The sequence below is a fragment of the Lepeophtheirus salmonis genome, chromosome 1 (genome assembly GCF_016086655.4).
Source record: "Lepeophtheirus salmonis chromosome 1, UVic_Lsal_1.4, whole genome shotgun sequence".
In the NCBI taxonomy this organism is placed as follows: domain Eukaryota; kingdom Metazoa; phylum Arthropoda; class Copepoda; order Siphonostomatoida; family Caligidae; genus Lepeophtheirus; species Lepeophtheirus salmonis.
This window is the reverse complement of record NC_052131.2, coordinates 48,416,307-48,439,679: the sequence shown is the minus strand read 5'-3', so window position 1 is coordinate 48,439,679 and position 23,373 is coordinate 48,416,307. Positions and strand designations below refer to the sequence as shown.

Here is a 23,373-nt window from a genome sequence, read left to right as displayed (position 1 = left end):
ATGTAAGTCCCTTTAATTAGTCAATTATCATTAATCATGTCGTGAATGTTGACGTGAATTTTAAGGTTATAATATATGTATTTATTGTCCATTAATAAAAAGCCCCTAGGTTATTAAGCAATTATATAATTGTAAAAATATGAGATAGCACATCTATCCAAAAATCTGGAACTGTGAACCTCGATCTCTGCTCTACATAGCAATAGCACAACCTGGATTATTGTAAGTATTTTTTAACGTGGGGGTACTTTCTATTTTCCAAAGCCATTATCCTTATTCTTTCAATCTTGGGAAGTGAATATCTAAGTATAAAGATTAATCACGAGTTTTGTGCACATCAATAACAGAGAGTAATGCTGATAACCTGTTGTGGAGTTATAGCTATAAGTCCCTGTTGGACTCAGAGTAGGATTAAGGATATAAAACAGAGTAGTTCATGCCAATCTACTTTCTTGATACAAAATTAGAATTGTGTTTATCTCCTCCATCTTTCAGCTGTTCACAGGTAATTTAATGAAATGCCTAGAAAGTTAAGCTACTCTCCTCACATACATTATTTAAATGGTATGTGTGACAACGTTAATTTTCAGTTACTTTCAAATACTTAAAAATTTAAAGTCCTTCTAATACTTATGGACAATGATGGAGTGGCTCAACTTTCACAGGGACCTCATTACTATTCTCTTATTAATAAAATACATTTATGGATTGTTTTCGATAAGCCTAATACTCACGGCCTTCTAAATTATGGCACTGTTCAATATTTAGAATTTTTAGCACTTCTAAACAAAGGATTGATACAAATGTATGCCTCCTTTTCTTCTAAAAATCCATTTCATTTTTTATAAATATAGAAAAGTAGAGATCACATCATTTATATAGATATGAATCAAATATTGGCTACATTGTAAACTATGCCAATTAATGCACTTCAGTTTGATATTGCTGCATAAGAATTGATTGCATAATATACTCTTGAAATAATTGCAGTAATTTATTAATTATCAGAAATGTATCACGGGAAGCGGAAAACGCGTTTTATATTCAAAGGTTCAATCATTTATATTTATAAAATGACAGGCAATATTTGAAAGAGATATTACGGTAAATTACAGGATTTGAATTCAAATTTCTGCGATGAAATTGTCTTAGAGATATAATTTATTAATTTACTAATTCTATAAATGTGCCGGTGAATTTTGGCTACTTTAAGTACAATTTGTGGTGCCTCCAATGGATTAATCAGAATCATTTTTTCATTTAAATGAACTATAATTTGTTGGAAAATGTATTCCATGTTCAATTTTGAGAAAAATTATCTAGATTCCTTTTGGGTGGACGTACTACAAATATGTAATTTTATTATAATGACTCAGTACTATTATGAGTTGGTCATAAGTTACATATATATAATAGATTTTAATAATTAATTATGACTTAATTCATCTATATTTACATATATGATTGGTGGACGGTTGAGTAAGGTTTTTTTTTTGGGTCCGCTGAAGCGGACAAAGCGCAATACTAACGTACGGCCCTGCTAGTGATTGAGAGGTATTTACTGATCCTGACCTCCAAGACTATATGACAAGGAGATATGTATGGCACTATCCTAAGCCATGGAACTGTTTTTTCATTACATTCAGAAAATAAATCGGAGCCAAACCATTCCAAAGACCTACTTTTTGTCAATTAATTCCTGATTGGGACCATCAATGTCAGCAGCAAATACAGTTTTCATGTAATATTAAAAAAATGGAAAAAACAAATTGTTTACTTTTACAACACACAACACAAAGCAAAAATCTCTTTTTATTTGGTTACTTATTTAAGGTTTTTCTTAGGTATTTTAGGTTAAAATCATGTATTTATATTCTACAATACAAACAGTGTAAATAATAATGAATACACATAAAAATAAAAGTAGATAAATAAAAAGCAACAGGACAATTACGTTAAAAAAAAACATAAATGAACATTATAGTTCATATTTAATGTCCTGAAGTAAAATAACCTGATATAATATTTTTTGTACAAAATTCTAAACATCAGCTAAGGTTAATAAAAAACGACGATGACTTCTTATTATTGACTTGATTAGATTAAAATATTGCACGGACCTCGAAGGAACAAATTTGAGGATATTTCCGGCCCATGCCTACAACGAAGATGATGACAGAGGGATTTTGATAGAAAGTGCTGAATATCGAGTATCTCCGCTCATCATTATAGCTCTTAATTCTTCCACATGTAATGGAGAGTTAATAGTTAATTTTTTAGCAATCAATGATTTAATATTTAATAGAGCAAACTCCACGGCTTTGTGAACAGAAGAAGGATTTTTATTTCTCTTATGGCCTCCAAATAATATATTTGCCTTTATTAAGTTAGAAGTAATATCTTTTGTCACACAAACGTTGAATGGGATAAAATATTTGACTCCTCTCAAAACTGAACAATCAGCAAAAGCGTGTAGGGTAGAGTTGAACATAAAACCGCAGTCTTTGAACGGATAATAAAATTTGATATTGTCAGTGGAAATTTGAAATTGTGCCGTAAATTTGGTCCTGTCTGAAATTCCAGAAATTGATCGGTGAATTCTTCGTTCCCATGAAGGAGGAAGATCGAGTAGTACCATAAGTTTATCTGACACAGACTTCACTTCCACCGATGAATTGTGACAAAAGCTCATTTTTAAAAACCCTGGTTTTGAAGGAGTAAAATATTTAAGAGAGCTCTCAAGAGGAAGACGGAATCTTCCACCCCAAAAGATAGATTCCTGGCTTAAGTCATGATAACTTAAAATTTTATGATGGAGAGCAGTCTTCTCTAATTAAAACGGATTCCCACATTTATTAAAAAAGGCATTTTAGTCCTATTTTCGTGAATTATATCAATCGTTGAATCTGAATGATAAGTAGGTCTTCCTTTCCATAAATTTATCTAAATAGATGCTAGAAGTGGTGAAAAAACTTCCAAATCCCGAATAGTTAAGGGTGTTCCCATTTGAATCCACTCATAATATTTAGAGGACGTGAAATTCGGCCTCAAGTCTCTCAACGGGTATACATCTAATTAATCCACAACCTTTTTGTAACATTTTGGAATTATACTAGATAAAAGGCAGATCCCACCGCCGAATTTATCCTTTGGACGCTTTTAAGCAGGAATATAATTTTTATGGAAGAGACCCTTAAACTATACATCATCTTGCATCATTGCAGATTCTGCTAGAGAAGGAATGAAGGTAGCTCTGTATAATACAAGAGGAACAACTCTCAAATTGTATAAATCAATTCGTTTTTGTAGAGACAAATGACGCATTTTGTTGATGCCAGCAACATATTAGGAAGGATCAAAAGGGTGAATACAAGATTAGAGGAAACATGTCCTGCCTCTGTGGCTGTCCATTTCAAAAATAACCCCGTGGATTTAGTGTTATAATAAATGGCCAAAGAAGTGTACCTTGTTACTGATATTCAAAACTTATTTCCAGAAGTCACTGTTATCGTTCATGTTTAAGCAAGAAGACATTCTTATACCAGTCTTCTTTTGTAAGTAGAGTAGAGTCAACAATCAAGCACAAAAACGTTTTTATTTAGTCTGGTAGGTTTTCCTCTATAAGGACCATTATAGAAATATTTTCATTCTGCCACCTAAGTCTTCAATAATTAGTCCTTTTCCGTATCTTGCTCACTTGTTTAATTCTCCTCCTACTATTTAATAATGAGTACTTTTTCATTGTTATTTTGATACCATACATGTATGGGTATAGTAGAACATTCGTGCTGCATCCTGTAGTATATGTCATTAATATTTTTTAACGTTCGTGATAGGTTTTTTGAAGATTAAAGAAAGGTTTTAGAGGCTCTTAAAAACTCCTCTGGACATTCTTATAAGATTTGCAAAATATTTTCAGGACGTCTTTAAAACGTCAAAACCTTTTTATAAAAAACGTGAATAAAACATATTTTAGAAACGTCAAGAGTTAATACTAAGAACGTACTAAAACGCTTAGAAAAAGTCCTTTTATTATTTAGGAAACCTGCTTTTCAATTAATCTATTGACTCGACACAAAATCCCTTCCCACTCCCAAAAAATAGTTTTTACTAAAGATATTATAAAGGCTGATTCATTCATAGGCAGTTGCCTTTCAAAAAAAAACCTACTATGAGCATATTTCGTAAGGTTAGTTCTAATTTTTCCTGATGGTAAACATCCCTCAACCTATCATCTAAGTAAATAAGTAGTAAGAAGATACTGCGTTCATTTTAAAAAGGGTTGTTGGTGGTATACCGGAAAGGCCTACGGGTAACATGTTCCTAGTCATAACATACGATGTTCAAGTTCGAACCAATTTCAAAAATCCAGTTCAAATAACAATGAAACAAAAAAACATTTATCTCAATTATAATCACTCATTCACGCAACCTCGGACAAAGAATAACTAGGGGGGAAATGCGGGGAATATAAACTCCAAAGTTTCTCTAGAAAATCACAATTCCTAACAATGATGCTAGTCAAATAAACAAATTCAATCTGATACCTTTTTTTTTTTAAATATGGTTTGAGTGTCTCTTTAGTCCTTACACCCTTGCCTGAGATACAAACGTTTGAGGAAAAAGGAGTTTAACTCTAATAATAAACTCAGTTTTACTTTCAGATGTGATTGAAAGTACGCTTTAACTATGTACCATGTAATATTAATATACTACTTAAGGCATAAAATGACTAATTACTGATGAACTTGTATTTTATTAAGGAGGTTAAGTACTCTTACGCATAATTAGAGGGTCAGAAATCTGGGAAAGGGGTTTTAGATACCAGACAGTGTCAATACAACAAGGGGAGGGGGGTAGATTATGGATCTACTAAGCTTGTCAGGGCCCTATTCTATGATAATTATAATACTTCAAAGGGCATGGGTCCCCAAACTTCACAATGCAAAGCTCCCCCCACTAATACATTTTAATCACAAGCCCTTTTATACGAGTTTTCGAGACCCCTGTCGGAACTTGGGGTATTACGCACTCTTCGTATAATGTAGCTGTGGCTCTTTTTGTATAGAGTATCATTTCGTGAGCCCTCATTTTCTAGTGATGCCCCTTGCTTAAAGTGGATGTTACCAAACTGATCTCGCATTAAAAAGAACCGATACTGAAGACTGGAACTGAACAGACAAAGCTGAACCGAGACCAAACCCGATGAAATGAAAGAACCCTGCCAGGGCCGATAGAACCACTGAACCTGAACCAGTCACAACGGCAATTATGTAAATCCAGTGTGTTTTTTAGCTGTCCCGTCAATTTGTAATCGTAAATGGTAATATAAAGAATGAATTTTCTTTCCCTAAGCAGTTGTCAGTATCATTTAATTCCTGATTAGTGAACCTCCTTACCTGAATAGATTCAAAAATATTCAAACCCTGACTAAAAGTTCGCGTGTACTCATAAAAGACGGACCGTAACCCTGAGGATTTTTTGCGGAGTTATAATTGTATGTATGTATTGGACTCCGAGTAGAATTGGGGATCGACATCGTAAAAATTATAGTAATGTCCTTTTTTTTTCTCCTTCCTCTCTTGTCACAGCTGATTGTAGGTGATCTAATAAAACGTCATGAGCATTATTCTCATATATCCCGCCCACCTTTCTCCTCACACTCTTATACAAATCCCATCTATAATAATGTCCAATTACCTCTCGATCATAAAATTAAGATTTTGAAAAATCATAAAACATCGAACTTTGTCACAATAATTATTATAACATTTTGTTAAATTCATGACAAATAGTTTTCGTTCCCTTACCCCATAGAGGAATGTCTTGAACTATAAAAAAATCCTATGTATCTACTTTACCTAAAGAGAAGAAGTCACCTACCTTTTTAAAGCTGAGAGCTATTTTATAGTTCTAAGAAATATATATATTTAAATCAGGAAATCAAACCCGTACAATATGTTTAGAACAAGTCCACCGGGCGTCTATGAAGAAGCCAACGGGTACCATTGGGCATAAGGTTGATGACCTCTGATTTAGGATGTATTTTATCGTTCCGGACAGTTTATTATTAACTTTAATAAATTTACATTTTTATTGAAATAAAAAGTTACTATGTTTATATTTATACTTTGAAATTATACTACATTTGATGATTGATTATGTTTCAATTTAATGGATTTATAGTTATATTTATTGTATATATTTGCCAAATATAATACAAAAAAATAAGAAAATGCCGATAAAAAATAAATTGATAGGTTTACCTTTTTTCCCTTAAGGTAAACGATGAGTAATTTGTTGTAGAAAGAAAAAATAAAGTTACATTCGCAAAACTTCACATTTTATTAATTTATTTTTCCCTCGATAAAATTATCCATTTGCCATAGATATATTTCTGTTTTAAATATATCTCCACGAACATGGTACCAGGTGTCAAGGATATGTGGTATACATTTCGTGATATAATTCACTCCCTTATTGATAAGTATTGATAATTGCACATCTTTTTAACGACTTCTTTCACTCAGTTTACTCAAGAGATTCTGAGACTCCCTACATTGATCAACCACTCCCAGATAACTGTTCTCGCCTATCCAAGAATTTCTTTGCAGAATCAGTTGTCGTAAAAGCCATTTCCTCACTCAATAGTTCTTTCTCATCGGGTCCTGATGTTGTTTGTGCTTTTTTCTTAAAGAAGCTTAGTAACGTTATTTACTTCCCTCTTATAATCATATTCAACAAGTCGACACAGGAGGGAGTGGTGCCGTTTTGCAGGAAATGTGCCAATATTCTCGGAATACACAAAAAAAGTAAGCTGTAAGGATGTTCGTAATTAACGACCAATTTCCATCACAAGCTAATCAATTCTGAAGTGAGAAACTTTTTGACAAATACAATTCCATATCTCCCAGACAACACGGATTCCGAAGGGAAGGGACAAAGGTCTTGTGACAAAACCACTGGGTACATATGTCTTATACTTTGACAAAGTCCTGCATGGTAGGCTCGAACACAAACTATATTGCATTGGGATTGGGGGCGAACTCTTACAGTGGATTTCATCTTGGCTCAGAAATCGAGAACAGCGAGTTCTGATAAACAGTATTGGATCAGCTTCAAAAGGTGTCCCATCTTCTGTACCTCAGGGGAGTGTCGTTAGAACTACCCTCTTCTCTGTCTATATTAATTATCTTTGTGACAACCTCAGATCCAAAATATATATGTATCCTGACGATACAAAGCTTGTTTGCCATTCAGAAGATGGGGGCCAAACATGACCTCAGAGATTTTCTGAGCTGGTGCGACCGTTGGAGAGTTCCTGTAAATCTTGAGAAGAGCTCCTTTATGATTTTTCGGGGTGATGCTATTGATCTTGGAGAAATGAAGAATGTGGGTGTTTTTAAGGATCTTGGAGTGCTGACATCTTCTAATATGAAACTCAGCACTCACATTTACAGTATTGTTAGAAAAGTAAACACAGCGGTTGGATTTATTAAGAGGTGTTTTAAACCCGTAAATATGAAGCTGATGAAGAAGCTTTATGAAGCATTTGTTATGCCTAATTTTAACTACGCTTCTGAGTTGCGGAATCCAATGTATAGAAAGGATATCAGAGCTCTTGAAAATGTACAAAAACCTTTTATTAAGATGGTATGCGGCGATATACATATCCTATGAGGTTGGTTTACATCTAGTCGGGCTGTTGTCGCTTGAAAAGAGGAGGAAACTTCAGGATGTGGTTATGGTGTTTAAAGTTATTAATGAACTGACTCATTGTATTATCAAGCCCAAAGTATGTAGTAAGGTTTTTTAATCAAACTATATGGATATAGAACAGCCTCCCCGAAGAGGTGAGAAGAACGTCTTACCTTTGCAGTTTAAAGAGACTATTAAATAATGAACCACTTGTAACTCCATTGATATGACCTAGATTAAGATGATTAAGATCTGACATAAATTAGTTGCTCTTAAGTTATAAGAATAAAAAATAAGTCGGTTTATTTCATTTGGGAATACTTGAATTACCTACATCCAGTCATATTAATTGAGTTATAACTCATAAGTTCCAAGTCTGATATTGTTATTCGAGTCTAATGGCTTGCTAAATCTAATACTTATATTAATCTCTAAAATGGAGATGATAGGTTTTTTTCCTATTTAACTAATTATCAAGAGTTATCAACTCTTTAGTAACATAAACAATAATTTATTTATAATCCAAACAAATTCGGAACAATAGTTTTTGTTCATCACTCAACCTTTCAAACGTTCTACTATTAAGGAAGTATGTACAGACTAATTGTATATACCATGTAAGAAATCCAAGCATTTTTGAGTGTTCCCACCCAAATATCCTAACTGTATTTGTGTATGATGATGATGAGTCCATTAAAAATACTCCCTACATTCTTCTTTATAATATTAAAACATGTAAATAAAAATATCTAACGACAGACAGTTAGATTTGCTAATTCCTTTTCACATCTCATCTTCATTAATTACTATAGAATTATCGTTATTTTTCTATCATGAGACAATATAAACGTGGGAATGGTTTACTTGCTTGTTATGCGTCGCAAATAAAGTCCCTTAAAGCTGGAAAATTACCAACAGCCAAATGTGGGTAACGAGGGGATTTTTTTGAAAAAAAATGCAAAAATTAAAAAAATTCAAGAATCTATAGAAATTCTTAAAACATTACATTTTTTGAAAAAAAAAAATCCAAAATGTTCGCAAAATATTAAATTTTTTTGGCAAACAAATTCAAAAATCTAGAAATATTCACAAAAAATTAAACATTTTGTAAAAAAATTTCAAATATTAATGACGACATTGGAGAAAAATATCAAAAAATCACGCAACCACTCATAGTCTATGACGTCACTATTGCTACAATTTTCAATTTTAATAAAACCACCTGCTGGGCAAGAAAAACAGATTTTGAGAAAACATACAACCACTCACAACTATGACGTCTATTTTTAAAAGCGTGGTGCAAGTCAAACATCAGTCGTACACGCGTTACGGTATAAGCTTGTGTTTCTATTCACCGTCCCTCTACTACATCCATTGATTAAAATAATAATATAATGAAAGAGGGGCGGCTTATTGTAGTTGCTACCTGAATATATGTTAATTTTAAAATCCACAAATATTATCATTATTCTTAAAAGAAAGTCCTTGTTGAACTCAAAGTAGAATTGTGGATTGATATCGGAGTAATGCCTACCTTGATCATTGCTATATAGGTACAGAGTGGGATTTGAGGTTATTTTCAGCATTTCATATTTACTTGCAGCTAATTTAATGGAACGTCATAACAGCTAAGCTGCTATCCTCCCAAGCATTCTTCAAATATTCAGGGTGACCATATTAATTTTTTTTTTTCTTTTTATCATACTATTAATGATTAATCGATAAGACTATTTTCAACGAAGACTATATCCATTTGGTCCCATTTATGAATTCTTAGTTTAATCCAACGCAGCAATTAAACTATAGAAACAACTAAAGGAATTAATGGAAAATTTAAGGGATTAAGCGAAAAAACGACACTGTTCATATATTCCTTAGTTTTGTTTTTTCCAAGAAAATATTTATTATTTTTAAGTATTTGAGTGCTTGAGGGGCTAGACCAGGCTTGGACTCGGTCAGCCATTCTTTGCTAATTTTATTAGACCAAATGTCCGTTAGATTTCAATTCTTGTCCAAATTAAGCTACCTACGAAAAAACTTTGAGGAACCAAAGATGACTTCGCTTAATCATTTTTTCCTTAAGGAATTCATGAATGTTGTGAAGTTGTTTATAGAGTAATTTATGATATCTTTAGCGACTCTAGCGGAAAAAAGTATTTTTGTTGCCAATTAAACTTTGGAAAATATAGATTATGTAGTTGTAAAGCGTCACTTGATTTTTGCTTTGGTGAAAACGTTAAAATATGTATTTCGAGACTAATAACAAAGGAACTAATAAATGAACTCTGTTTAAAGATTTTTCACGTGCACACGTTTAAAAGTGAACGAAATGCATGAATGGCACTCATTTTTCTCTCAATATGAAATCTTGGACTTAACGGAAATCTTCTTTGAGCGGCATTCATTTCTTTACTCCTTTTAAAAAGTTAGGGACTTATGTACATCTTGAAGTTCAACCAATCAACATTTATAACACTAATTAGGAGTAGGGTAGGAGAAAAATCAACAGCTTTTTATTTTATCAGGATAACACCGTATTAGATCAACAAAACACTTTTCTTTGTTATCTCAAAACCTCATAACTTTCTTAAAAAAGAGTTGCTATAGTATATATTTATGCATATCAAAAGCCCTTCAAATGATAAAATCCTCAGGGTCGTTTCCAAAAATGACGAACCCAATGACCAAATAGGGGTAAACGATACTTTACATACAATCATTATTATTAATGCCTTCAAATATATTTTATTTGCTTTGAAAAAGATAATTTCTTTCACAGATATACATAATATCTTGAATAAGCGGCAAATTAAAAATTCAAATTTAATCACCACATTGATGAGTCATAAAGAAATGTAAAGTTCCTGCAGTGGTTACAAAAAACCTAGTCTCATTGAACCATTAATCTACATATATACCACAACCATAGGCACGTAGGTTGTACGCGTATGTCTACCTCTGTAAAAATATTGAATTTGTATAAATAAACAAAAAAGATATATTTAAACATTTATTATGTAGATATATTGATTTTCAATACGCTTTCACATGTAGTAGGTATAATATGGTGATTGAAATCAAGTTGATTTAAAATGAGGTTTAGATTTTCAAAGTAAGAAAATACAGTTAGTACGAGTATATACATAACTCTTCCAAGTAAAGATTTAGATAAAGCTGTATTTTATACATACTTTAAAATGATCATCATTACCTCGATTCCACCTCATTGCATCGAGTTCAATAATGTCTTCGTTTTTTAAAACTATTAATATATGGAATATTTGTGGCTTCGAGTGATTGAATAAAATGGGATTATAATATGTATTGAGTCACTATTTCTTTATTCAAGCATAACCTACACTAGAGTTGTTACAAAAAATGTGAATTAAAACGAGCACAATGCTGTCAAGAGGTACAACCAGAGTTGTGTCGGTCCTTATTTATTCGTTCAAGTCCAGTCTTATGTCCGGTTCTATTGATCCTGAAGTGTCAGTACAGGGGTATCCGCAGGATTAATTAAATTTTTCTCAAACAAAAAATTGGAAAATTTTATTTTTTGGGGAAAAAATATCAATTATTAAATTTTAGAAAGAAAAAATTTCAAAATTCACAGCTATTGACAAGCAATTAAATTTTTTGAAAAAAAATTTAAAAAATTGAATTTTGCATGCAAAATTTTTGGCAAAAAAATTTCATTATTAAATTTTTTGGAAGAAAAACTTAAAAAATCTATAGCTATTCACAGAAAAATTGGAAAAAAATTCAAAAATCCACAACTTTTTCCAAAAAATGAAAAAAAAATTTCCAAAATGAAATTATATATATAAATTTTTTTAGAAAAAAATTTCAAAAATTTATATCTATTCACAGACAATTAAATTTTTTGGAAATAAATTTCAAAAATCCAGAGCTGTTCAGAAAAAACTGAAATTTGAAAGAAAAAAATTTCTAAAATTAAATTTCAATTATTAAATTTTTCGGTGAAAAATTTCAAAAAATCCATTGCTATTCACAGTCAATTAAATTTTATTTTCTAAATTTGAAAAATGTAATTAAATTTCAGGTATCAAATTTTCTAATAATAATTAAAAAAAGCCTTAATTTGGGGGGACGCTACAGGCCTGTACTACTTGGATTTTCCGTTAAAAAAGTCGCTGGTTTATGATGTTCTTGACAAGGTTGCTTGATTGATGTCACTGTTGTAAACAAAAATATTGCATATGTCGCGATGGAGGCAAGAAGAGCCATCATAGGCAATTTAATCCGCGCCGGGAGTACCTTGAAGGCCTTTAACGTTAGCAAGGCCACAGTCTGTCCGGTCAGAAATCGTTTTACTGATAGGGACTGCCTTAAAGACAACCCAAGAGTGGAAACCCCACAAAAGTGAAGCCTGAAAACATCAAAGAGGCCTTTAAGGTCACCCCAATGGTGAAGATGTCATAGTACGCCAAAACGAAAAAGGTGCATCAGTCTACTATGTGTAAGGCAATCCGAAAAGCTAGAGGAAGGTTGCATAGAAGAATTGGGCGATTACTCTTGTCCCAACGCCAAAAAGAACTCCGTCTTCACTGATGTCAACAACTTTAGAATGATCTAAAGCACAACAGCAAATGGGTATTTTTTTTTTTTTCTGATGAAAATATTTTTACTTTTGAGCCCGTCCACAACAAGCAAAAGGATTGGGTGTTATGCTTTGGCAAGGCTGACAGCAGCATTAGGACATTCACCAAGACCATACATCCGGCCTCTGTGATGATGTTGGGGTATGAAAGTTAATGACGAAAGATTGATTTACCTTCTTTATGGACCAACAAGTGGGATTAGTTTGGATGAGGCCAGAGTTGACAACAGTCCTCCGTCCTAAATAATGACATAGTTATAACCTAAACAGTGTGTTGTTTTTTTTTTGAAAGCTTATTCTTTAACTCTTGAGAAGGGATCATCTTAGTGTAGAGTGTGTGTATTCATGAATAACGGAGAGTAACACTAGGGAGCTGTTGCAGAGGGATGAGTGTAAGTCTTGGTTGGATTCGAAGTACGTAGAATTGACGATTGACATTGGAGTAATTATTGTCTATGAATTTACTGGATATAAAAATAGTGCTTATTTGGTCAAAAAAAGAGACTGTGTTTCATGCATAAAGTATTCTTTAGATATTGTGTAGTACTTTGTATGTAGGAATTTTGCGTAAGTGAGTCCGGGGGCAAAGATGCAAGGCATTTTTTTAAATATTGTCACTTTTTTAGAAAATAAAATGATTACCCCTAAAACTAGCCCTGAGTGAGGGATACAATTGAGATAATATTATGATATTCATATTGTAATTTTTGTGAGATTGTTCTCGTGATGAGATTTATCTCTGTTGTGACCATTATATTTATGTAGAGCAACAATTAACATTAACTTGTGCTGCAGGAATAAATATTTCATTCTGTGTAAACATGCTATCTCAATTCTCCTACATGCAAATAAGCTATGAACATTCAATCGATAATTTTATTATATACTAAAAAGGTTAAAGAACATTTATTTGAAGTATAGAGACATCGTTACTATTCTCTAAACAGTAAAAAAGAAACGGATCACGGCGTTACTCCACAAATTTGCACTCTGTTTTATGTCAACAGTGTTTTCCTCTTAATAGCATTCTGAAGCTTGATTGGTTGAGCTCATATAAGCTAAATTTAAGCTACTGCATACAATTTTATTTTATTAACGCGTCCTTGAAATTTTTGGACCAAAAAGGGACTGGGACCGAGTACCTATATCTCAATAGAGAAGGGATATATGTAATGAAAAAACTAAGTTTAATGATAAAAAAAGAACAACGGATGTTGAGCGCGCTCTTATTTCTTTTTTGTTCATTATTTAATCAGTTTTACAGGGCTAGCTTATTTTGGGTTAGATTTAACTTCTTCTTTTTTTAATTGTTTTGCAGGAAAAGGGTTAGTCTTCAAATTTAATCTCTCCCAAAAAACTGAACTCTCTTGCACTCACTTCTTTTGTAGACAGCCTCACGGATTTTCTAATATTTTTAAGCAATAATGTATAATGTTTTTCGGAGCAGCACTGTTGTCCCTTTACAATTTTGGAGAAAGATAGATATAAAATTTAAAACCCCTTAATCTATATATATGTATATATTTAGCCGATTTTTTAGCCGTTTGTTGTTTAAAACAGACAATTATAGCTATTTTAGATGTAAATATAACCGATTTTGTTTCAACCCACCTGACAACACTGTATTAGGTTGTTGTAGTTCTAAATTTTAATTCTGAAGTAAGCATTCTTGTCTATCTTTGCAGTGAATTGTTTAAAAGTGCAATTTAAAAATGGTATTTATCATAATATTTTCCCTCCACTTATGCTATTTTAAAAGGAGTAGATAATTCTCTTCATAACAGTAATTTATTATGTCTCGCTCCCGCCTTTTCCTCGCACTCTTACAAAAATCTTACCTCTACTCATGAACGCTTGGGTATTATTTTGTGAAATTTCGGACACTTGCTAACTATAACTAATTGATTTTGGGAACTTTTCTATTTTATCTTATTGAAGGATAGGTTGTGCGATAGAATGCAGATTAGAAATGTGTAATTTAATGTCAGCTATTTTTTCTAATAAGAGTCATCTTTCATTTTGTGATTCGTGCTTGATCGTTGCTTTTCCTAAACAAAAACTACATTTCCTAAAAATTGATGCAATTTCATGACTTTTTTTCTAAAGTTTTATTGATGAAAGGTTGAATATGTAGCAAATAATTAAGTGACTTACCTGGTTTTCCTTCTATTCAAATACTATTGCCTAATAAAAATTGAATAGCTCTCTTTGATTTGATAAAAATGATTATTATAATTATATATCTATAGTTCACGTTATAAGTAGATTATAAACTTCAAATGTGGTTTTTATTAGCTGGTTATCTCTCAACCTCTCACGTCACAGCGTTGAATCACAAAAATGTCAATTAAAAAAAAAAAGATAATTTATTTATCAGCCCTGGATTTTTTTAGCATTGGCATCTGTAGGACCCCCCTCCACCAAATTGAGGCTACATTCCATTTAGTTGATGACGTCACTAATATTTAATTTGTTGAACTCAAAATAAATCTTATTTAACAGTGAAGATACGGATTTAGAGTCAAATACAGAATAGTCCAATAGTTGGGAAGAATTAATTTTTTAACTAACTAGCTAACAATTAATTTCGGACTTTTTTTTTCTTTTTGGAGTATTTCCCACAGAAGGACACTTAATACACAAGGATCTATTTTAGAAAGAAAAAAAAGACCACACACACCTACATTTTTTTCTTTATTATCTGTAAACTCTGTTTTCTCTACAAGAAACCCATACCTATAAATATTGTTCTCTCTTTTCTTTTTAAATATGACGTACTGAGATTTAGCTAATAAGGATCGTTTTTATATTGTTATTTATTAAATCAAGTAGTCCCGCAGTTCTAAGATATTAAGCACACACTCAACAAAAGACGTGCAAACCATGTTTTATTAGAAAATTTTAATATAGATCTCTTAATTTTCATCTTATCTCCCTACCACTCGTTACAACAAAAGTGCACTAGAAGCTTTTTTATTCACTCGTAAACTCAACTAGCAAACATCGGACTAAACATATGTTATGAAATAACTGGCTTTCTGTATTTTTCTTTCTACCAACTGCTGCTTACGATGAGCGGATTTGTAATTTAGATATTATCTCACAGAATAAAATATTTCATACTCAATTAATATTGGATAAATATTTATTGAATTAAAGTTCTTGATTTATATATATTAATATAAAAATCTCAATTAATATTGCATAAATATTTATTGAAGTAAAGTTCTTAATTTATATTAATTAATATAAAAATGAAAATCCTAGATAATATCATTTTTGAATTCATAATGGATAGAGACAGCTGCTTCAAATCATTCACGATTCGTCTCCTCATGAAACAGCTGAAATATTTGTTCATTTCTAAAAGCCAATCCATTAAAAAATAAATAGAGAAATTTAAATTTATTTAAATATTTTTATTTGCAAGAGTTAATGTATTTTTTTTTTTTTTTTTAACTTAGAGTTGATTCTGTTTATTACAAAAATACACGACCTTTGAAAAAATATGGTTGATATAATAATAAAAAATAGATACGAGCGAAGGTGACACAGGGATAATGGGAGACACATTATAATATTTACTTACATGCCTTCCAGTCTATGCATATTGATAAAGGGGTTACAAAGAAGGGTAATGAAACGGCGGATTGAGAAATGAAATTAAATAGAACAAAGGCTAATAATATGAATATATAATATGTATATATAAATGTGAATATATGTATGATAATAATAATAATTAATTAATTATTGAAAGTTATGAAAGATTATTAATAATAAAAATATGCTAAAGAGAAATAGACACTAATGAAGAGAAGGAGGACACAGCATCAGGATTGATTCTATACCTATGTATCACTAATAAAAAATATATTTATGAATGTATGCATGTATAAATGTAATGGATCATAGGACCTCGGACGGTTGGGCAGCATTAAACACATAAAGCTCTATAGAAATAAAAAAAAATGAAGGGGGAAGCCCCCAGAAGATTTGTTGTAATTGTTTTTTAAGTAGGGGATTCACAGCCTATAAATGCCACAGTATCTTCTTGAGAATGTTGATTCTCAACGTTGCTTTCATTTTGTTGTTGTTGCTGCTGCTGCTGCTTTGATGCTGTTTCTAATGCAGAGCGCAGTTTTTCGGCTTCCTCATTAGCAATACAGGTTTCAAGGATGCGTTGTCGAGATATACTCCTTTTGCGTTTCACTTTTTGTCTAGAGTCCTCTTCTTCATCCTCTTTGAGCTCCATAGAGGATGAAGACTCCTCACTCAAGCTCTGGACTTGAGTCGGGGGAGACAGTCTTTGTTTGGAAGAAATGTCGGATAAACTTATGGAGGTAGAGGATGAGGAAACTTCTCCATCTTCTTCATCATCGTCATTTTTCATTGTTTCGTATTGGTTGACTTTAGAACCGGAGGAGGCACAGACTCCCTTTCCGCTGGAAGTGGAATCGAACAATTGCTTCTTGAGTGATGAAGATAATTTAGAGAGCTTATCTACGGGTTGAGATGTATTTTTAGAGCCGCCCCCATCATAGCCTGGATTATCAAAAACATGGGTTGATGGGGTCTCAATGTTTAGAAGGAGTGCTTCCTTATGAACGACCCCTAATCTTCGACTCCGTGAAACAGGATTACTCTCGTCTGGTGACCGCTTTTTGGTGAGGTTATTGGAATGTTTAGTGGTGCTTAATTGAGGGACGATATTATCAGATACAAAACTGTAGTGTCGCTGTTTAACAGGAGCTGAAGATGGGCCATTTGCATCTAATGCATTTGAGGCCATTCCAGGCTGACTTATTGAGCGTGTAAATTTAGAATTGGCTGCATTCAAATCTAATCTATAATCCCTTTTGGGACCTTTAGCAAGAGGACGATCAGGATTTGGCTTTTTTGAAACAATCACTTCGTCTTTTGAACGATTATGAATATCCTCCAGGATCGGGGGGGTAGGCGGATTTTCTGGAAGCTTTGGTGGAGAAACTGTATTATCAACACTTAAACTTCTAATATACGCTGCTACATCCTCATTTTTACTACGACGCTGCTGTTTTGCACTCAGAGGGGGAGGAGGTCCTTTGACATCTAGTTTGTGCTTGGAGGATTTGCGAGCTTTGGTCTCAGTTTTTGATTTATCATTTGAGGCTTGTTTCTCGGAATTATCTGCTTCAATCGTAAATTTAAATCTGCCTATTTTGGCAAGAGTAATTTCTTTTGAAGCAGAGCTTTTTCGTTTGTTTTTAGACTGATCTTTATTAGTGGGGAGGTTATCTATAGTTGTTTTACGCCTTGTCCTCTTTCTGGCAGCTGCTACAACCACATCCAGTTTTTCAAAGCTCTTGCTAAGAGATGTAACGGATGCAGCTAGAGAAAACCTCTCAGGATTAGCTTTTCGACGATAGCGAAGATTATTCCCTGTGAGCTTTTTGCCTCCAGTGTATTTGGCAAATACAGTTGAAGAAGAGAGTCTCTTATTTTGAGTCTTTAATCTGGAAAATCTCAATTGCTGTTGAACTGCTTCGTCATCCACCTCTTCTTTATCAACGACTCCTTCTCTATCCTCTGTTGGATGATGGACAACGAGTCTTTTACCAATATTGGCAGCCAGGGTTGCAGCAGCATAACCTAATGCTGATTCAGATCGTTTAGAGGATATGGGTCTTGATCTGCTTCTTTTGGGTCTAGAGGAGGATTGTTTTTTCCTTCTTCGACGATTTTCACCCTTACGAACTTTCTTGCCGATGGGTACAAAAGGCTCTATTGCCTCTGGATGAATCTGCATTTCATTTTCATCCATACCAGTTTGACGCACATTATCTTCATTATCATGATGAATTGTACGTTTCCTTCGACGAGGACGATGAACAAGGGGAGTTTTCTTACCACATATTCTCACAATGATTCCCTTGAAAAATTGATAACATAATTAAAATATAACTTAGGACATGAAAACCATAAATCCCCTCTTACCATTAGTCCAAGAACAGCTATTCCCACAAAAATGACTGTATACCAATGACGAACGAGAAACAATCTTAAAGTCTCAATGCTCTCTTCTGAGAGCAATAATTTCCGCAGTGTGGCTAGGGGCCCAGATGGATCAACCTATTAAATGATAATTATATACTTATAATGATATATTATTCATCTACAAATTACACAGTATGAACTTAATATAATTATAAGCAATTAATTCAGAAATGACAATCAAAAATAAATCCTACTACATAAATAAATGCAATGGCGTCGTCTTTTGTGAATAGCTAGTCATTAAAATATGATTAGCGAAATACTTAAATAATATTAAAAACAGTCGAATAACAACAGTTACGTTTTAATTAAGTACATAAGTTTGCTTATTCATGTTTGAGACATACTTCACGACACTTTTGAAAAACGTCACAATAGCCTTTATATTCATTGCAAGGTGTTCCTGGCTTTGAAAACATGTCTGGGACGTCAAATGGAGGATCGTTCAGTTCAAAAGAGGATAAACAAGGGTTTCCTTCTCCAGGCTCTTTGCAACATAGCTCACAAGCCTTTGTATCTGGGTCATCAGGACCTTGTTTACATTGACAAGATTCCATTCCATAAGCTAAACAGATTGACCCTGTACATTCCTAAAAAGCAAACGACCTGCATGAAGGCTCTAAATGATATTAATAATCAAATTACAGTACTTACTCCTTTATAACAAACAAACTCCTTATTGCAAACAGTCTTGTTTGGCTTCACTATGGAATCTGGGCATGTAGAAGCAGTTCCATCGCAGTAGCTCTCAGCACGACATCCATTGTCATCCCTACATTTCATTCCTACTGTATATTCACATTGATTATTACAACATGGTCCCTGAGGAGAAAGGTGAAGGGATTTGTTGGGGTTATTTGTATATAGAGTTATCGAACGAAATATTAAAAAGTAATATTTGTACATACCTGTGTAGGACTACACATTTTATGGGGTCGAAGGGTACATGGCTTTTGATTTGGACTAAAGTTACTTCTTTGAGGCCAGCAACATTTTTCTTCACAGTCCTCTTCCCATCCACAATCGCATTCCTCTCCTTCTTCCACAACTCCATTTCCACATAGAGCCTCTTGAGGCTCTCTAAAACATCCTTTTTCGGTTTGAGCTTTTGTTTTTAAAACATTTTTGACTATTTTCAAGCTACAAGGACTAAATGCCCTATTATTTTTCTTATCCCCTGAGGTGGCACGAGCAAACATGATGTAATTACCATCCTCTCCTCCAGGAACACATTGCTTATCATCTTCAGGATCATGCTAGGAACAATTGTTTTAATCAAATGCAGACACTCGTCCAATATAATTATTATAATTACCGGTGATCCAAAATTGTGGCCCATTTCATGAGCCATGGTAACGTGACTCACGGCAGGAGGAACATGCTTTCCGTAATTGAGTAGAGTGATAATCCCAGTGTTTAAACTCTTTAGACTTCCTCTATAGTGCTATATTTATGGAACATGGATAATATTATTTATTTGAAAGCATCTGCAATTAATAATAACTTACGCCATTCCGCTCACAAACCCCTCCAGCATTCTTTAAATCGCCTGTCCAGGCGAGTCCAAGGGTTCCTCCTTCAAAATCTCGATAGGTAAACATGTATGCCAGGCAAAAGGCATCATAGTTCTCCTCTGTAGAAAAAAAAGATTGCTATAAATATATATAGGGTATCGTATATTTTGTCTATTTTTAATCATGAAAGATAGCACACACTACATGCATAAGTCATGAACAGAAGAGAAATTAGAAACATAACTGCATAATGAGACTCGTATATACAAGTATGTATAATATATGTACTTGCAAAAATGAGTGGTATAAAATGTATAGTATATATAAACTAAACAAATGCACTATAAAAAGGGTGTATGGTCGACATACACTCATTTGAATATTTAAACTTTGATGATAAAAGTATATTAGACTGTTCTGTTGTCCGGATAATATTTTTCCCCCTCTGCACAAAGATTTTTTCTGCTGGGGGCAATAAAAAAAATGACTTTGGCAAAGTTACAAGCCTCTCAGGCCATTTTACGCGTGGTGCATACCATTTTAGCTTGAGGGAACAAAATGATTCTTGGGTCAAAATAGGCCGTCTTGAAGATTCATCTACCATCCCAATATGATAATAAGAGTATAAAATTGTACTTTAAATATATTTTTAGTATTTAAATATGAGTTAAAAATATTGTGCCCCTTGTTTTCAATATTTTGTGGGATCTAAGATGTGCTTAGTAATGATTTGCAGTTTTTCTATTTTATCAAAGATAACGTTCCTTCTTTTTCTTCAATAATTACCACAGCAACTAGTGGTTTGAAAAAACAAAGGTATTTTTGCAGGGCTGAAAACGGGACAGTCTAATGCACATTGTGTAAATATAATATATATATATATATAAGTAAATACTTGTGTTTTTTTTAGAATATATTTTTATAGTCATTTCTGCGCCTCCTTCCCCCCTTCCTCCCTCTCTCCAACGACTGAACGAAGGAGAAGAGAAATGTAATATATGCTGGCACAATGCACTTGCTTGTATCACATTAGCTATTACCAAAATGGTAGTTACTTTTTCCTTATTCTGTATAACAAGTCATAATATACTACAATGTAACTACTGATGGGTTGTAGGTAATTTTGCCGCTAACATTTTCACCGTATGTTATTTAATCCGTTAGAGATTTTCCCATATCACGTATGATTTGATCTCAGAAGCTCAAACTTTACCTTTTACTCTTGAAACAAATGTTATGTCGTCCTTATTTAAGTCTGAAAACTAAAGTTCCGTCCAGTTAGATCTCGGTCCGGTCAAGTTAAGTCCTGTATATCAGTCCCTAAACTTATAAAGGTATGTCCTTGATTACGTCACTCCACTTTATTTCTTTTTTTTTTTAAATCTCTAACATTTCGATGCCTTTTTTATAGTACGATTTGTAAAGTCCCTCAAAATAGGCTTGAGTTTCGGCAATCTCTTCATCGTTCGATCCATATCTTTTTCCTTGGAGCATTTCTTTGAGTTTTGAGAAGAGCCAGTAGTCGCTGGGTGGCGGATCTGGAGAATACGGGGGGTGCTGCAACAACAAAGAGCAATTCGTGTATTTTTGCCATTGTTTTTAGAGACTTGTGACACGGTGCATTGTCTTGATCAAACAGCACTTTTTTTTTTCTTCATTTGGGGCCGTTTTTCCACGATTTCTTCCTTCAAACGCACCAATAACGCCATATAATATTCGTTATTAATGGTTCTTCCTTTCTGAAGGTAGTTGATGAACAAAAGTCCTTGAGCATCCCATAATATGGAGGCCAAACCTTACCAGCTGACCTATGCGTTTTTGCTAGCTTTGGACAACTTTCTCCAGATGCTGATCATCGGTTTGACTCTGGTGTGTAGTGGTGGATCCAAGTTTGATTTATTGTCAGATAACGCATACAAAAATCCTTTTTATTCCGGTTAAACAGCTCCAAACAGCTCTCGGAATCATCGACACGTTGTTGCTTTTGGTCTACTGTGAGTAAACACGGTATCCATTTTGGAATTAGCTTTCTCATCGACGAATGTTCATGCAAAATGGTGAAAACACTGCCTTTTGATATCTTTAAGATGTCAGCTTTATCAATCAACTTCATTTTACGGTTTGCCAAAATCATTTTGTGGACTTTTTTGATGTTTTCCGGTATAATCACCTCATTTGGACGTCCAGAGCGTTCAACATCACTGGTGCTTGTTAGGCCACGTTTGAAGTCAGCAAACCAACGTTCCACTTTTGCTTTCGATGGAACAGTTCCTGGATAACACTTATCAAGCCAAGTTTTTGCTGTGACGATATTTTTTCCCATCAAAAAGCAATGTTTTGCCAAAACACGAAATTCAGTTTTTCCATATTTTTCGAAATAAAAAAAGTAGTGGCACTTAGAGCACTGTAATTTATAAGAAAATGATCAAATTTTCTTTCAATTTTGACACATGACGTATGAAGGATGGATATTTCCAGATATAATATGTATTTTGAATTAGTAGTCCCATCTATATGCCAGCCTTGGGACTTATTATTAATTTACATTTTTATATTTAAAAAATAAATAAAAACAAGAGCATTTTTTTTTCTAAGGAGGCCTTTATCAAAAAATTCCCTCATGCATTTATAAGTAAAATCCCAATGGAATATAAGTAATCGATAAAACCCATGGTTGTTTTTTGGTTTTTTTCTTCTTTTGTACAAAATATTTTTTTCAAAAGCATAGGCTTTATTTCTGTTAGTGATGGGTAAAACTAAAAGAAACCCTAAAGAAATAGGCGACAAGCATATCGATTGAGCAAAAAAATGTCACTTTGAATACTTTTTGGATGGTCTCCTACAGCAAGTTGTTCCATGCAGACACTATAGCGGCCTTCAAGTCGTCGACGCTACGGTAGGAAGTCACACTAACTTTCCTTTCTAGAATGGACTATATAAAAAAGTCCATTACGTTGAGATCTGGGGAAGAAATGGGCCAACCGTCCTTGCTCAAAAAGTGCTCGAAAGTGGTTTGGCAGCACTCTTGCTCAGACTTTGCAATATGTGAAGGTGATCCGTCCTTTTTGAAGCACTAAAACCCTATCTAGTGCTGGCTTTGGACCCAGGGAAGTACTTGGGACTGTAGCATGTCCAGATATGCAAGTTGATTGACCTTCACACCCTCATGAATGAAGATCAAGGGCGTCTTCATCCCGCAAGAGGTGACGCCCCCCAGACCATAAACAATGCCGGCTTTTAGCCCCTAAAAACGCTGGACTTATTCAAGGGAATGTCCTCGACACTTCTACCCAGCACTTTCCTAGATCAACATAAGTATCCTTATGGACCTCCGGCGACCACTCCTGGTCATGTCATCGGCTCTCCCGGTCTCCTTGTACGGCTTGATGGTGTAGTGGACCGATGATTTGGACACATTGAGGTCTTTCAGGGCCTTGACAATGGCCCTACAGCTCTTCGCTTTCAAATGAAGCGAAATGATGGTACGCTTTGGATTCATGATGT

General features: G+C 33.6%; 1 protein-coding gene across 1 annotated transcript in view; it reads right to left on the bottom strand.

Annotated features, from left to right (window-relative positions):
• Positions 1–15,717: 15,717 nt before the first annotated feature.
• The window catches only part of LOC121131882 (uncharacterized), a 102,681-nt gene continuing 95,025 nt past the window's right edge, over positions 15,718–23,373 (bottom strand). Inside the window, exons 7-13 of the mRNA XM_040727279.2 lie at positions 19,864–19,988; positions 19,671–19,799; positions 19,264–19,611; positions 19,010–19,177; positions 18,703–18,945; positions 18,296–18,430; positions 15,718–18,230 (exon numbers count right to left, since the gene is read on the bottom strand). Coding sequence (XP_040583213.1) covers positions 16,332–18,230; positions 18,296–18,430; positions 18,703–18,945; positions 19,010–19,177; positions 19,264–19,611; positions 19,671–19,799; positions 19,864–19,988 — 3,047 coding nt within the window. The 3' untranslated portion in view covers positions 15,718–16,331. The remainder of the gene's footprint in view (positions 18,231–18,295; positions 18,431–18,702; positions 18,946–19,009; positions 19,178–19,263; positions 19,612–19,670; positions 19,800–19,863; positions 19,989–23,373) is intronic.